Genomic DNA, 15,567 nt, shown 5'->3' with positions numbered 1-15,567 from the left:
TGGAATACCTGGTGGAAGCAGAGTATGATAGCTAAGGAGTTGGAGAAAATTTGGGCATTTGATTGCAAATAACTGGAGGGAGTCGAAAAGAGAACACACAGAAGGCTGTATAAAACTCCCTGGCAACCATGGCATCCGTGACAGAGAGGGACAAGCATTTATCCAAGTATACGGGTAAGAGAGTCTAGCTAGCTATATTTTCAGAAATGATACGTTTTTGTCAGAAAGTCGTTTTCATTGCAAGTTAAAGCATACTGTTAGTTGGCTCGCTAGTAATAATAATAATATTGTTTGTATCTCAGAGCCATTTGCATTGCTAGTTATAGCCTATTGTTACCTAGGCCTGTTAAAGATAGGGCTGACTACTGCCCCCTTTGGAGGAATTGCGTGCCCATAGTAAACAGAAAAAACATTTGTCCAAAATTGCTAATATATGCATATAATAATTATTATTGAATAGAAAACACTCTAAAGCTTCTAAAACCGTTTAAATTATGTCTGTATGTAAAGCAGAACTCTCACGGCAGCCATTCTCCCAAACTCTCTCATCATCATAAAAGTTGGCCCAACTTGACGTCATCGCCCCCACCCTCCCCAAGCACCTACAGACCTGGGAACAGTTTCCATGTCTTCAGCGTGATGTCTGCTTTCAATGGGGCTTCTCATTGTGAGAATCGCGTGCTCACGAGACTTTTGGCGGGCCGAAACCTTCCGGTCACGCGAAAAAACAGGTTACTCTCATGCGTGATCTGCTCCGGTGATCTCTCTCTTCCAAGATTGATTAAACGATGCGTGTGTTTCTGTTCGTGCTCAGGATTGTTGTGCACCTTTATAACATGCTAAAGCTTGATTCTGAACATAGTTTGACAAGTTTAGTCGACATATAATATGTAATTTTGACGTTTTGGTGCGCATCCACTTGAATTTTGGCTGCATTTCAACCGAAATATGTCGTGTTTGATAACTGAAAGACACTTCAAAACTAAACGCTGTTTTTGGTAAGTATAATTCCTTCCAGGTCTTCTGATGGAAGAACATCAAAGGTAAGGGAATATTTATGTGGTAAATTTGGGTTTCTGTGGACTCCAAGATAGAGGAGCCATAATGCTAATTTCTGAGCGCCGACTCATATTATAGCCTAGTGAACGAATTCTGTAACGTTAAAAATAAATGTAACACAGCGATTGCATTTAGAAGAAGTGTATCTTTCTATATATATGTAGAACATGCATATTTAGTCAAAGTTTATGATGTGTATTGCTTGTTAGCTGACGTTATCTGCCGGAGCTATCGTAATTTCTCAGGACATCTGAGTAGCATTTTTTGAACAATGCGTCATTGTAAACAAAGATTTATGGATATATATAGCATATTATTGAAAAAAACATAAATGTACTGTGTAACATGTTATATTACTGTCATCTGATGAAGATTTCAAAAGGTTAGTGAATTATTTTTCTTTTAATCCTGCGTTTGTTGATTGCATATTTTGTTCAACTTGGCTATGCAAATTAGCTGTGTCTTCGGTGGTGGTTTGACATCAATATGTGCTATGTTTTCGCCGTAAAACATTTTAGAAATCTGACTTGCTGGGTAAATAAACAAGGTGTTTATCTTTCATTTGAGCTATTGGACGTGTTAATGTGTGGAGGTTAAATATTTTTAAGAATATTTTTTGCGCCACATTCCAGCTGAACGTGGGAGGGGTAGTTCCCAAATGGGAACACTGAACCTCAACAGGCATAGCTAGCAAACGTTGAACCGAGTTGGTTAACTTTATCTACCTGTAGATTCCTGCAGGGTAGTAACGTTATGAGTTGGGATTATGGTTCATAGTTTAGCTAGCTACATGTTTAAACAAAACACTCTACTATGCAAGTAACCATTTCACTGTGTCGATTTACACCTTCTCTATACTGTGCAATGTGACAAATAAACATTCATTGATATAGTGTGTATTTACCCGACTGTAATGTGAAGAGCAACATGACCGGCACCAAAGTCAAATTAGAATATAACGTTAGGCCAACGAGACAGCGTTCAAGTTAGAAAATTCTCCGGTAGAATGCCCTGCTTTTATTTTGTCACACTCACAATTGTAAGCTATTTTCTGTAATTAGCTTGCCATTAACTTGTAAATAATGATCTTGTTGTGATTTTATTTTCCTGTAATAAATACAAATTAGCTAAAGTTAAGACGTTGTCAGCCATATGGTAACTTAACGTTAGCTAGCCAGCTGACAAGCTAGAAACGAACCAAAACATTGTTTCGAAAGTTGCTTTTAGTTGCCTGGTATGCTAGATTGACATATACTAAATACATGTTTAAAAACGGGTGGGTTTATTGGTGTTAAAATACACCAGTTATGTTATTTTGGACAACCAGGCTGCTGACATCGTGCAGCCTTTAGTTTTTGTGTTTCTACTTTTTCAAAATGAGAACAACAAGTTTGATGTCGGATAACAATAGAATGTTCATTATGTCACTGCAACAACTGTCTACAGACATGTCGATAGACGTAGTATAAATCAGTCTTTAGTCTTGAAATCGTTGGTTGTTTAGTACACTACTGTACTCACTCTGTTTAGCACATGGCCTCACATGTGAACCATTAAAGAGGTGGGTGGGGCTAAGGCTTAAGAGGGTGTGAACGATGCTGAATGGACGTAGACAAAGAAGAGCTCTTCTGGGTTATATCCTGCCTGTTTGGCCCTGCCTGGGGGTATCATCGGATGGGGCCACAGTGTCTCCTGACCCTCCTGTCTCAGCCTCCAGTATTTATGCTGCTGTAGTTTATGTGTCGGGGGATAGGGTCTGGTATATCTGGAGTACTTCTCCTGTCTTATCCGGTGTCTTGTGTGAATTTAAGTATGTTCTCTCTAATTCTCTCTCTCTTTCTCTTTCTCTCTCTCTCTTGTAGGACCTGAGACCTTGGACCATGCCTCAGGACTATGATGACTCCTTTCTGTCCCCAGTCCACCTGACCGGTCTGCTGCTCCAGTTTCAACTGTTCTCCCTGCGGCTATGGAACCCTGACCTGTTCACCGGACATGCTACCTGTCCCAGACCTGCTGTTTTAAACTCTCTAGAGACAGCAGGAGTGGTAGAGATACTCTCAATGATTGGCTATGAAAAGCCAATTGACATTTACTTTTGAGGTGCTGACTTGTTGCACCCTCGACAACTACTGTGATTATTATTATTTGACCATGCTGGTCATTTATGAACATTTGAACATCTTGGCCATGTTCTGTTATAATCTCCACCCGGCACAGCCAGAAGAGGACTGGTCACCCCTCATAGCCTGGTTCCTCTCTAAGTTTCTTCCTAGGTTTTGACCTTTCTAGGGAGTTTTTCCTAGCCACCGTGTTTCTACACCTGCATTGCTTGCTGTTTGGAGTTTTAGGCTGGGTTTCTGTACAGCACTTTGAGATATCAGCTGATGTTAGAAGGGCTATGTAAATCAATTTGATTTGATTCTGTAGTTGTACCAAAACAAGGTCCATTTTCTCGAAAGTTTATCAACTTTCAAAGCAAAATTACTTTCCCATTGTTCCTCAACTGTGGTGTATGATATACACCTTTCTAGCTCGGAATCTTTACTTTTATCCAATGTAAAAAACACCATTTCAAGACTTGTCCAGGTCGGTCACAGGCAAGTCTTGAAACCAAGCAAAGAGGTGAATGATTATATGTTGTCCTTCTCTTGTAATAGTATTGTAACAACAATGTAATAACTGCCATAATGTCACTGACATCCCACTCACCCTGTTGTAGCGTTCGACGAGAGGCGAGGCTTCTGGGGTCCCAGACACGGGGGTGCGGAGCCCCTCTAGCATGGTCAATACTGTGTCGGGGACCTTGGTGGCATCTTTGCATTTATCCTGCCAGCTGGGCAGCTTCACTGCCAGCAGCTCTTTGGCCTACAGGGCAGATAGATACAAACAGGTTATAAAGGAATAATAAAGCTTTATAAAGCATTCATAACCAGCAGTGTTGGGGGATGGAGTAAAGTCACATCTGACTTTTTCAAACAGGGTAACATTACTACAGTTACTTTGTCAAACAATGTGTGTGTTACTTTCAGAATCATATCTCTACTGGGTATGTGTTTCCATGATCTGATATCCACTTGTTTCCTCATTTAGTAGTTGAGCAAGAGGAGAAAGGCTGTTTGGGGAAATGTAATGACACCTGCTGTCCATAGAAAGGTATAGAGGGTGCACCTCTGATTTCGCTACACTCGCAATAACATCTGCTAACCATGTGTATGTGACCAATACAGTTTTATTTGATCTCTATGGGTCTGTGTACAGTCGTGGCAAAAAGTTTTGAGAATGACACAAATATTGATTTCCGCAATGTTTGCTGCTTTAGATATTTTTGTCAGATGTTACTATGGAATACTGAAGTATAATTACAAGCATTTCATAAGTGTCAAAGGCTTTAATTGACAATTTCATGAAGTTGATGCAAAGAGTCAATATTTGCAGTGTTGACCCTTCTTTTTCAAGACCTCTGCAATCCTCCCTGGCATGCTGTCAATTAACTTCCGGGCCACATCCTGACTGACGGCAGCCCATTCTTGTATAATCAATGCTTGGAGTTTGTCAGAATTTGTAGGTTTTTGTTAGTCCACCCGCCTCTTGAGGATTGACCAAGAGTTCTCAATGGGATTAAGGTCTGGGGAGTTTCCTGGCCATGGACACAAAATATTGATGTTATGTTCCCCGAGCCACTTTTGCCTTATGGCAATGTGATGGGATGTGTTGGTACCATTCTTTATTCGTGGCTGTAATGTTAGGCAAAATTGTGAGTGAGCCCACTCCCTTGGCTGAGAAGCAACCCCACACATAAATGGTCTCAGGACGCTTTACTGTTGGCATGACACAGGACTGATGTTAGAGCTCACCTTGTCTTCTCCAGACTAGCTTTTTTCCGGATGCCTCAAACAAATCGGAAAAGGGTTTCACACCCTGACCTTAGATATCTCTGTTTTTCTATATATTTTGGTTAGGTCAGGGTGTGACGAGGGTGGGTACTCTAGTTTTTGTATGCCTAGGGTTTTTGTATGTCTAGGAGTTTTTGTATGTCTATGTTGGCATGATATGGTTCCCAATCAGAGACAGCTGTTTATCGTTGTCTCTGATTGGGGATCATATTTAGGTAGCCATTTTCGTCATTTCTGTTGTGGGATCTTGTCTATGTATACAGGGTAGTTGCCTTAGTGCACATCAGTAGCGTCACGTTTCGTTTGGCTGTTTGTTGTTTTGTTCAGTGAGTTTCGATTGATTAAAATTATGTGGAACTCTACTCAAACTGCGCCTTGGTCTGATCCTTACGACGAACATGACAAGGGGATTCATCAGAGAAAATGACTTTAGCCCAGTCTTCAGCAGTCCAATCCCTGTACCTTTTGCAGAATATCAGTCTGTCACTGATGTTTTTCCTGGAAAGAAGTGACTTCTTTGCTGCCCTTCTTGACACCAGGCCATCCTCCAAAAGGCTCACTGTGCGTGCAGATGCACTCACACCTGCCTGCTGCCATTCCTGAGCAAGCTCTGTATTGATGGTGCCCCGATCCTGCAGCTGAATCAACTTTAGGAGACGGTCCTGGTGCTTGCTGGACTTTCTTGGGCGCCCTGAAGCCTTCTTCACAACAATTGAACCGCTAACTTTAAAGTTCTTGAAGATTCGATAAATGGTTGATGTAGGTGCAATCTTACTGGCAGCAATATCTTTGCCTGTGAAGCCCTTTTTCTGTTAAGCAATGATGACAGCACGTGTTCCCTTGCAGTTAACTATGATTGACTGTCACGGCCGTCGAAAGAACTGCACCAAGGTGCAGCGTGGTAAGAGTACATATTCCTTTATTAGAATGAAAAGACGCCGAACAAAACAATAAACACTACAAAACAAACCGTGAAGCTAGAGGCTATGTGCCATAAACAAAGTCAACCATCCACAAAGACAGGTGGGAAAAAGGGCTGCCTATGTCTGGTTCCCAATCAGAGACAACAATAGACAGCTGTCCCTGATTGAGAACCATACAAAACATAGAATACAATACAATACAAAACATAGAAAAATGAACATAGAATGCCCACCCAAATCACACATAGAGACATAAAAAGCCCTCTAAGGTCAGGGTGTGACAGTACTGCAAAACCTGAACCTATAGGGGAGGGTCTGGGTGGGCATCTCTCCTCGGTGGAGGCTCTGGTGCGGGATGTAGACCATGCTCCACCGCTGGCTCACCCCGCTTTGGTGATGCCTCTGGTGTGGGGACCCTCGCCGCCGACCCCGGACAGGGAAACCTCGAGGCGGGCCCCGGACTAAGGACTCTCGCTGCGGGCCCCGGCCTGGGCACCCTCACTGCGGGCCCCGAACTGGTCACCCTCGCTGCGGGCCCCGGACTGGGGACCCTCGTTGCGGGCCCCGGACTGTGCACCATCGTTGCGGAGGATCAATCAGGAAGTCGCTGGAGGCTCCGGGCTGAATGACGTCGCTGGAGGCTCCGGATTGGAGACCGTCGCTGGAGGCTCCGGGCTGAATGACGTCGCTGGAGGCTCCGGATTGGAGACCGTCGCTGGAGGCTCCGGGCTAAATGACGTCGCTGGAGGCTCCGGATTGGAGACCGTCGCTGGAGGCTCCGGACCGTCGCTGGAGGCTCCGGACCGTCGCTGGAGGCTCCGGACCGTCGCTGGAGGCTCCGGACCGTCGCTGGAGGCTCCGGACCAGGCTCCGGACCAGGCTCCGGACCGTCGCTGGAGGCTCCGGACCGTCGCTGGAGGCTCCGGACCGGGGACCGTCGCTGGAGGCTCCGGATTGGGACCGTCGCTGGAGGCTCCGGACGCTGGAGGGGACCGTCGCTGGAGGCTCCGGACGCTGGAGGGGACCGTCGCTGGAGGCTCCGGACCAGGGGACCGTCGCTGGAGGCTCCGGACCAGGGGACCGTCGCTGGAGGCTCCGGCTGAATGGACGACCGCTGGAGGCTCCGGCTGACCGTCGCTGACGACCGTCGCTGGAGGCTCCGGGCTGGGGACGTCGCTGGAGGCTCCGGATTGGAGACCGTCGCTGGAGGCTCCGGGCTGAATGACGTCGCTGGAGGCTCCGGATTGGAGACCGTCGCTGGAGGCCCCGGACCGTCGCTGGAGGCTCCGGACCGTCGCTGGAGGCTCCGGACTGGGGACCGTCGCTGGAGGCTCCGGACTGGGGACCGTCGCTGGAGGCTCCGGACTGGGGACCGTCGCTGGAGGCTCCGGACTGGGGACCGTCGCTGGAGGCTCCGGACTGGGGACCGTCGCTGGAGGCTCCGGACTGGGGACCGTCGCTGGAGGCTCCGGACTGGGGACCGTCGCTGGAGGCTCCGGACTGGGGACCGTCGCTGGAGGCTCCGGACTGGGGACCGTCGCTGGTGGCTCCGGACTGGGGACCGTCGCTGGTGGCTCCGGACTGGGGACCGTCGCTGGTGGCTCCGGACTGGGGACCGTCGCTGGTGGCTCCGGACTGGGGACCGTCGCTGGAGGCTCCGGACTGGGGACCGTCGTTGGAGGCTCCGGACTGGGGACCGACCCTGGTCCATGGAGGAGGCACAGGATGAACCAGGCTGGGGAGACCTATTCGAGGCCTGCTCCTTGGAGGAGGCACAGGTCTAACCGGGCTGTGGGGGAGCACTGGAGATCTGGTGCTTGACACTTGCACCTCTCCTCTTGGCTGAATGCCCACTTTAGCCCGGCACGAGTGGAGCGCAGACATAGGACACACTGAGCAGTCACAGCGCACCGGAGACACAGTGCACAGAGCTGGCGCAGGATACCCTTGGCCGAAACGGCGCACCGGAGGCCAAGCGCGCTGAGCTGAAACAATCTACCCTGGTTGGATGCCCACTCTAGCGTGGCACTTGCGGAGAGCTGGCATATAGGGCACTGGGTCATGAGAGTGCACTGGAGACACCGTGCGCTTTACCGCATAACATGGTGCCTGACCAGTACCACACTCCTTACGGTAAGCATGGGGAGTTGGCTCAGGTCCATAGCCTGACTCCGCCAATCTCCCCGTGTGCCCCCTCCACATTTTTGGGGGGCTGCCTCTCGTGCCTGCCTCGATGACTTGCCTCCACATATCGACTTCGCTCCTCCTTCGCTGCCTTTATTTCCTCCTTTGGATGGCGATATTCCCCCGCCCTTGCCCAGGGTCCATCACCGTCCAGGATTTCCTCCAAAGTCCATGAGTCCAAAAACGCTGCTCCTCCTTACCACGCTGCTTGGTCCATTGGTGGTGGGTAGTTCTGTCACTGCCGTTGAAAGAACTGGACCAAGGTGCAGCGTGGTGAGCGTACATATTCCTTTATTTACATTTTCATTTACATTTAAGTAATTTAGCAGACGCTCTTATCCAGAGCGACTTACAAATTCGTGCATTCACCTTATGACATCCAGTAGAACAGTCACTTTACAATAGTGCATCTAAATCTTACAGGGGGGGGGGGGGTGAGAAGGATTACTTATCCTATCCTAGGATAAAGAGGTGGGGTTTCAGGTGTCTCCGGAAGGTGGTGATTGACTTCGCTGTCCTGGCGTCGTGAGGGAGTTTGTTCCACCATTGGGGGGCCAGAGCAGCGAACAGTTTTGACTGGGCTGAGCGGGAACTGTACTTCCTCAGTGGTAGGGAGGTGAGCAGGCCAGAGGTGGATGAACGCAGTGCCATTGTTTGGGTGTAGGGCCTGATCAGAGCCTGGAGGTACTGAGGTGCCGTTCCCCTCACAGCTCCGTAGGCAAGCACCATGGTCTTGTAGCGGATGCGAGCTTCAACTGGAAGCCAGTGGAGAGAGCGGAGGAGCGGGGTGATGTGAGAGAACTTGGGAAGGTTGAACACCAGACGGGCTGCGGCGTTCTGGATGAGTTGTAGGGGTTTAATGGCACAGGCAGGGAGCCCAGCCAACAGCGAGTTGCAGTAATCCAGACGGGAGATGACAAGTGCCTGGATTAGGACCTGCGCCGCTTCCTGTGTGAGGCAGGGTCGTACTCTGCGGATGTTGTAGAGCATGAACCTACAGGAACGGGCCACCGCCTTGATGTTAGTTGAGAACGACAGGGTGTTGTCCAGGATCACGCCAAGGTTCTTGGCGCTCTGGGAGGAGGACACAATGGAGTTGTCAACCGTGATGGCGAGATCATGGAATGGGCGGTCCTTCCCCGGGAGGAAGAGCAGCTTCGTCTTGCCGAGGTTCAGCTTGAGGTGGTGATCCGTCATCCACACTGATATGTCTGCCAGACATGCAGAGATGCGATTCGCCACCTGGTCATCAGAAGGGGGAAAAAACAAAGACTACAAAACAAACCGTGAGGCTAAAGGCTATGTGCCATAAACAAAGTCAACCATTTAAAAAAATCTATTTTACCTTTATTTAACCAGGCAAGTCAGTTAAGGACAAATTCTTATTTTCAATAACAGCCTAGGAACAGTGGCTTAACTCCCTGTTCAGGGGTAGAATGACAGATCTGCACCTTGTCAGCTCTGGGGTTTGAACTTGCAACCTTCTGGTTACTAGTCCAACGCTCTAACCACTAGGCTACCCTGCCGCCCATCCAGAAAGACAGGTGGGAAAAAGGCCTGCTAAGTATGGTTCCCAATTAGAGACAACGATAGACAGCTGTCCCTGATTGAGAACCATACCCGGCCAAAACAAAGAAATACAAAACATAGAAAAATGAACATAGAATGCCCACCCAAATCACACCCTGACCAAACCAAAATAGAGACATAAAAAGCTCTCTAAGGTCAGGGTGTGACATTGACAGAGGAAGAACAATGATTCCAAGCACCACCCTCCTTTTAAAGATTTCAGTCTGTTATTCAAACTCAATCAGCATGACAGAGTGATCTCCATCCTTGTCCTCGTCAACACTCACGCCTGTGTTAACGAGAGAATCATTGACATGATGTCAGCTGGTCCTTTTGTGGCAGGGCTGAAATGCAGTGGAAATGTTTTTTGGGGATTCAGTTCATTTGCATGGCAAAGAGGAACTTTGCAATTAATTGCAATTCATCTGATCACTCTTCATAACATTCTGGAGTGTATGCAAATTGACAGCATACAAACTGAGGCAGCAGATTTTGTGAAAATTAATATTTGTGTCATTCTCAAAACTTTTGGCCACAACTGTACTTGTGGTTTAGAACCAGAACTGGTGGCTTGAAAGAAAGATTTTGAATGAAAAGATAGGACAGCTGTACCGATGTAAGCCTACTCTATATATAGCTAATCAAGCAGCCCATATATAGCGCAGCACTTGAAGTCTAGCACAGGAAAGCAGTGCCACAGATTTAAGGAGAAACTAGTGATCAAACCTGAGTTAGTAAATAGTCTTTGGTAAAGCACACGCTGCTTGACTTGCTCCCTCAACATTCAAACAAACAGTGAGATTTAGAGATGTTTTTCATGAAAGAAGGCATAACGCCTTCCACACAAAGTAATATTGTAAAGTAACACGTTACTTGTGTTAAATATAACAAGTGATATGTAATGTATTACTTTCCCAAGTAACTAATCCCAACACTGGTAACTATTGAGTTATATGGCCAGGTTAGGAGGAGCAGGGGTTGCAGTGCTGAACAACACATAGCATACCCCAAGTTGGGTATGATGCCTCAAGAGAAGGCACAAATCTGGGACTAACAATAGTGTCCATTCTGGTGGATTTAAATTTGGTTGTTGATGATGTGAATTCTCCCCGCTGTGTATGATGATGCCATATCACTGAGTCTACCTTTAAGACAAGGTTAACTAAAGGACTAAAGGTTAACTAAAGGTTAACTAAAGGACCCTTCCGTGCAGTACCTTCTCGTGGAAGGTGTTGACATGGTAAGAGAACGTGCAGTGTTTGTCGACCAGGAAGCAGAATCGTCTCTTCTCCTCCAAGAGGGCCTCTCTGCAGCCGTCAGCGATGAACTTCTGCATGTCACTCTGCCGAGACGAGATGGTCTCTATGTACTGAGGGGAAGAGGAGGGGAGGGTGGAGGGGAGGGATGAAGGGAGACAGGTTAGTAAAGGGGGGCAAAAAGGGTTAGACACTGTGGGGTGGGGGAGGGGACAGGTTATTAAGGGTTATGGGTTACTGTGGGGTGGGGACAATACGTATGAGATTGTCTCCAGATACTCTCTATGGAAAAAAAACATGAATTTCACATGTGCACATGTGATCTCATGCAGGAAATCTAAGGACGTCTTAAGGTTTTGCTCGCCTGAGGAAGAGCATCTCATGATGGAGATCTTCGTAGCTGTCTATTTACCACCAAAAACCGATGCTGGCACTAAGACTGCACACTCCTTGTGGACATTAATGCAGGGAAACTTAAATCAATTTTACCCAATTTCTACCAGCATGTAAAATGTGCAACCAGAGATATAAAACCTCTAGACCAGCTTTACTTCGCATACAAAGCTCTCCCTCGCCCTCAATTTGGCTAATCTGACCATAATTCTATCTTCCTGATTCCTTCTCACACACAAAAACTAAAGCAACAAGCACTAGTGATTTGGTCAATAAAAAATTGGTCAGATGAAGCAGATGCTAAGCTACAGGACTGTTTTGTTAGCACAGACTGGAATATGTTCCGCGATTCTTCCGATGGCATTGAAGAGTACACCACATCAGTCACTGGCGTCATCAACAAGTGCATCGATGACGTCATCCCCACTGTGACCGTATGTGCTGTACATACCCCAACCAGAAGCCATGGATTACAGGCAACATCCAAACTGAGCTATATTAATTTAGAATATTTTACTTTGAAAGGCGTAAGTGACATTAATTACATTTAAACAGTCATGGTCCCCTGTAGGTTTTGTCTAGTTGTAGGTTAAAAAATACCATACATTTACAACCAGATACTGTATTTTTACAGATAAATAAGGGTGATAATGGACATTATGCTGCTGTATGCTGATTACTTGAGACTCAACCTCACTTGGGATTTGAACTAACAACTTCTTGAAGTTCCTGTGGACATAATAAAGATGGGCAGGCATACATTTCTGCACTTTGCCTAAAGTTGCAGCAAAAATCAAGTAAATATAAAATATTGTACTGTGACCAGAGTTGGGACTCATAACCTTTATGTCGCTACAACCTGAAATGTCCTGCTATAGTGCAGCAATCGTCAGGATTTGGCCAGGGTTGTTCCGGTTTTTGGTCACTAGATGCACCCATTGTGCCTTTTGACCTTTTGTTTTCCCTTGATCCCCATTATTATTTGCACCTGTGCCTCGTTTCCCCTGATTGTATTTAAACCCTTTGTTTTCCTATGTTCTTTGCTCTGTGTTTGTATGTTAGCACCCAGCCCTAGTACTCTGTGAACTCTTGTTGATCCCGGTGGACTCTCTTGTGGAATTCTGTTTTTTGTTCTTGTTTGTTTGTTTTTGAGTATCTTTTGAGGCTTTTTGTGCTTTACCTTCCACCTTGTGGATTTACCTTTTTTGTCTTGGAGGATTACCTTTGTTCTTGTGGAATTCCTTTTGAGGTTGTGGAGTTACATGTTTTCCTGAAGAACTTCACTTTTTACTTCATTAAATACACCGTCTCAATTACTGCTGTGTTTGCCTCATCTTCTGGGTTCTGCTGACTATTCGTGGCTCAGTTGGTTAAGTGACTGTTTCTCACTCCGGAGACCAGGGTTCGTAACTGGGTCCTGACAGAAACACAGAGCCAAAAATGAACCCAGAGGCAGCCAGTTCCCAGGACCTTGTTGCCATGCTATCCCACCACCAGGAGACTGTCCAACGCCACGAAGCCGCCCTGGTTCAGCAAGAGGCCTTAATGGCTAGACATTCTCATCTTCTGTCGGAGATGCTGACTTCCATAAAGCAGATATCTGATCGACTTACCCCAGCAACAGTTCCTGTCCCAGTACCTCAGATTCACGTACCCATGGCAGTTAACCCTCTGGCTGAACCTCGTCTTCCACCTCCCCAACGGTTCTCAGGTGATCCAAGTGCTTGTAAAGGGTTTCTCACCCAATGTTCTCTCTCCTTCGAGCTGCAACCCTCGTCGTTCCCCACCGACCGGTCTAAGATCGCATATATCATCAACCTGCTGTCGGAAAAAGCCCTGGCCTGGGCTACTGCTGTGTTGGATGCCCATAGTTCCTGCTTTGCCAGCTACTCTGCCTTTGCTGAGGAATTCAAACGAGTGTTTCAAGCCCCAAGCAGTGGTCCTGACTCAGCCAAACAGCTCCTGACTCTCTACCAAGGTCGGCGCAGCGTGACGGACTATGCCATCCAGTTCCGCACGGTGGCAGCAGCGAGTGGCTGGAACAACGAGGCGCTCACGGTGTGCCTTCTGAAAGGCCTTCCCGACACTATCCAAGATGAACTGGCCACTCGGGAACCACCGGACAATCTCGAGTCCCTGATCAAGTTGGCCTCACGAATTGACCAGCGTCTGAGAGAGAACTCAACCGTAGACCTCTAACACCTATCAGTCCCAGCTCCGAGTCCCCACCTTTATCCTCGCTGGCTCCACCGGAACCCATGCAGATTGGACGCATCTCCCAGGCTGAGAGAGACCGCCGGATGAGGGAGCGACGCTGTCTATATTGCGGCAAACCGGGCCATTTCCGTTCCACGTGTCCCGGGCTCCAGGGAAACGCTCTGTCCCGTACAGACCGGGGGGAACTGTAACGGGAAACATAACCTCGTCCCATCCGTCCAACTCCCGTCTGCTCATTCCAGTCACCCTTTCCTGGGACAACCACAAGCTTCACCTTCCAGCCTTGGTAGACTCTGGAGCCGCAGGTAACTTCATGGATGGTGTCTGGGCGAAGGAGAATGGCGTTCCCTCTGAACCTCTAAGTGACCCCATGAGGGTTACTACATTGGATGGAAGCCCTTTGGGATCTGGACTTGTCACTCATGTCACTACCTCCTTGCGACTTTCAGTTTCACAACACCAGGAATTGATGAACTTGATGAACTTTCATTTGATCTCCTGTTCAGAGTTCCCTCTCGTCCTTGGATACCCCTGGCTTCACAGCCATAACCCTCACATCGACTGGTCTGTGGGCACTATCAAGCAGTGGGGTCCTACGTGCCAAGCTACTTGTATTTTCCCGAATTCCCCGAGTTCTACTCCCGAGTCTTTAGAATCCATCGACCTGACCCGAGTTCCCGAGTGTTACCATGACCTCAAACTGGTATTTAGCAAACAGAGGGCCACCATCCTACCACCCCATAGACCTTATGATTGCCCCATCGAACTGTTTCCGGGCAATCATCTCCACCCGAACGAGCTGCTATGGATACCTACATCAAGGACGCTCTGGAAGCAGGCCTCATGCGTCCATCCACCTCCCCGGCGGGAGCAGGGTTTTTCTTTGTGGCCAAGAAAGACGGTGGATTACGTCCTTGCATCGACTACCGGGGACTCAATGCCATAACCGTCCGTAACCGTTACCCGCTACCCCTTATGGCCACAGCCTTCGAGCTGCTCCAGGAAGCAGTTGTTTTCACTAACCTTGACCTGCGGAACGCATACCATCTTGTGCGGATCAGACCTGGTGACGAGTGGAAGACCGCTTTCAACACGCCTACTGGTCACTATGAATACTTGGTGATGCCCTTCGGCCTGACCAACGCCCCAGCGGTGTTCCAAGCGCTCATAAACGATGTGCTTAGGGATATGCTTAACATATTTGTGTTCGTTTACTTGGATGACATCCTCATCTTTTCGAGCTCTCTTCAAGAACACACTAAGCATGTCAGACAAGTACTCAAACGCCTCCTAGACAGCTATCTGTACGTTAAGCCGGAAAAATGTGAATTCCATTCATCCCGAGTACAATTCCTGGGATTTGTAGTGGAACCCGGTCGAGTCCAAATGGACCCCAGGAAGGTAGGGGTGGTAGCGGATTGGCCCACCCCCAAATCCGTTAAGGAAGTTCAGCGTTTCCTGGGCTTCACTAACTTTTACCGCAAGTTCATCAAGAACTTCAGCTTGGTGGCAGCCCCTCTCTCAGCTTTAACCAAAGGTGGCAATGCAAGGTTTTTGTGGGGAAGAGAAGCTGAGACGACCTTCCAAGGACTCAAGCAGCGCGTCCTCTCTGCTCCCATCCTGATACTACCGACTACGGATGAACCGTTTGTGGTGGAGGTAGACGCCTCAGAGGTTGGTGTTGGAGCTGTCCTGTCTCAGAGGGGTGAAGACAAGAAGCTTCATCCGTGCGCTTTCTTCTCACACCGGCTTACCCCGGATGAGAGGAACTACGATGTGGGGGATCGTGAACTCCTAGCAGTTAAGATGGCATTGAAGGAATGGAGACACTGGCTCGAGGGGGGTTCTCACCCGTTTCAAGTGCTTACGGACCACAAAAATCTGGAGTATATCCAGCAGGCGAAGCGGTTGAACTCTAGACAACATTTACATTTACATTTAAGTCATTTAGCAGACGCTCTTATCCAGAGCGACTTACAAATTGGTGCATTCACCTTATGACATCCAGTGGAACAGTCACTTTACAATAGTGCATCTAAATCTTAAAGGGGGGGGTTGAGAAGGATTACTTAT

The 15,567-nt window shown here is 47.8% G+C and overlaps 1 protein-coding gene across 1 annotated transcript in view; it reads right to left on the bottom strand.

Moving 5' to 3' along the window:
* LOC124038557 (brain-specific angiogenesis inhibitor 1-associated protein 2-like protein 1) overlaps window positions 1-15,567 on the bottom strand; it is a 75,233-nt gene that overhangs the window by 14,362 nt on the left and 45,304 nt on the right. Inside the window, exons 7-8 of the mRNA XM_046354575.1 lie at window positions 10,845-10,997; window positions 3,769-3,924 (exon numbers count right to left, since the gene is read on the bottom strand). Of these exons, the coding sequence (XP_046210531.1) occupies window positions 3,769-3,924; window positions 10,845-10,997 (309 nt within the window). The remainder of the gene's footprint in view (window positions 1-3,768; window positions 3,925-10,844; window positions 10,998-15,567) is intronic.

Source organism: Oncorhynchus gorbuscha, linkage group LG06 (genome assembly GCF_021184085.1).
Source record: "Oncorhynchus gorbuscha isolate QuinsamMale2020 ecotype Even-year linkage group LG06, OgorEven_v1.0, whole genome shotgun sequence".
NCBI lineage: Eukaryota > Metazoa > Chordata > Actinopteri > Salmoniformes > Salmonidae > Oncorhynchus > Oncorhynchus gorbuscha.
Note: the sequence above shows the minus strand (reverse complement) of the source record. Positions and strands in the feature narration are given on the sequence as shown.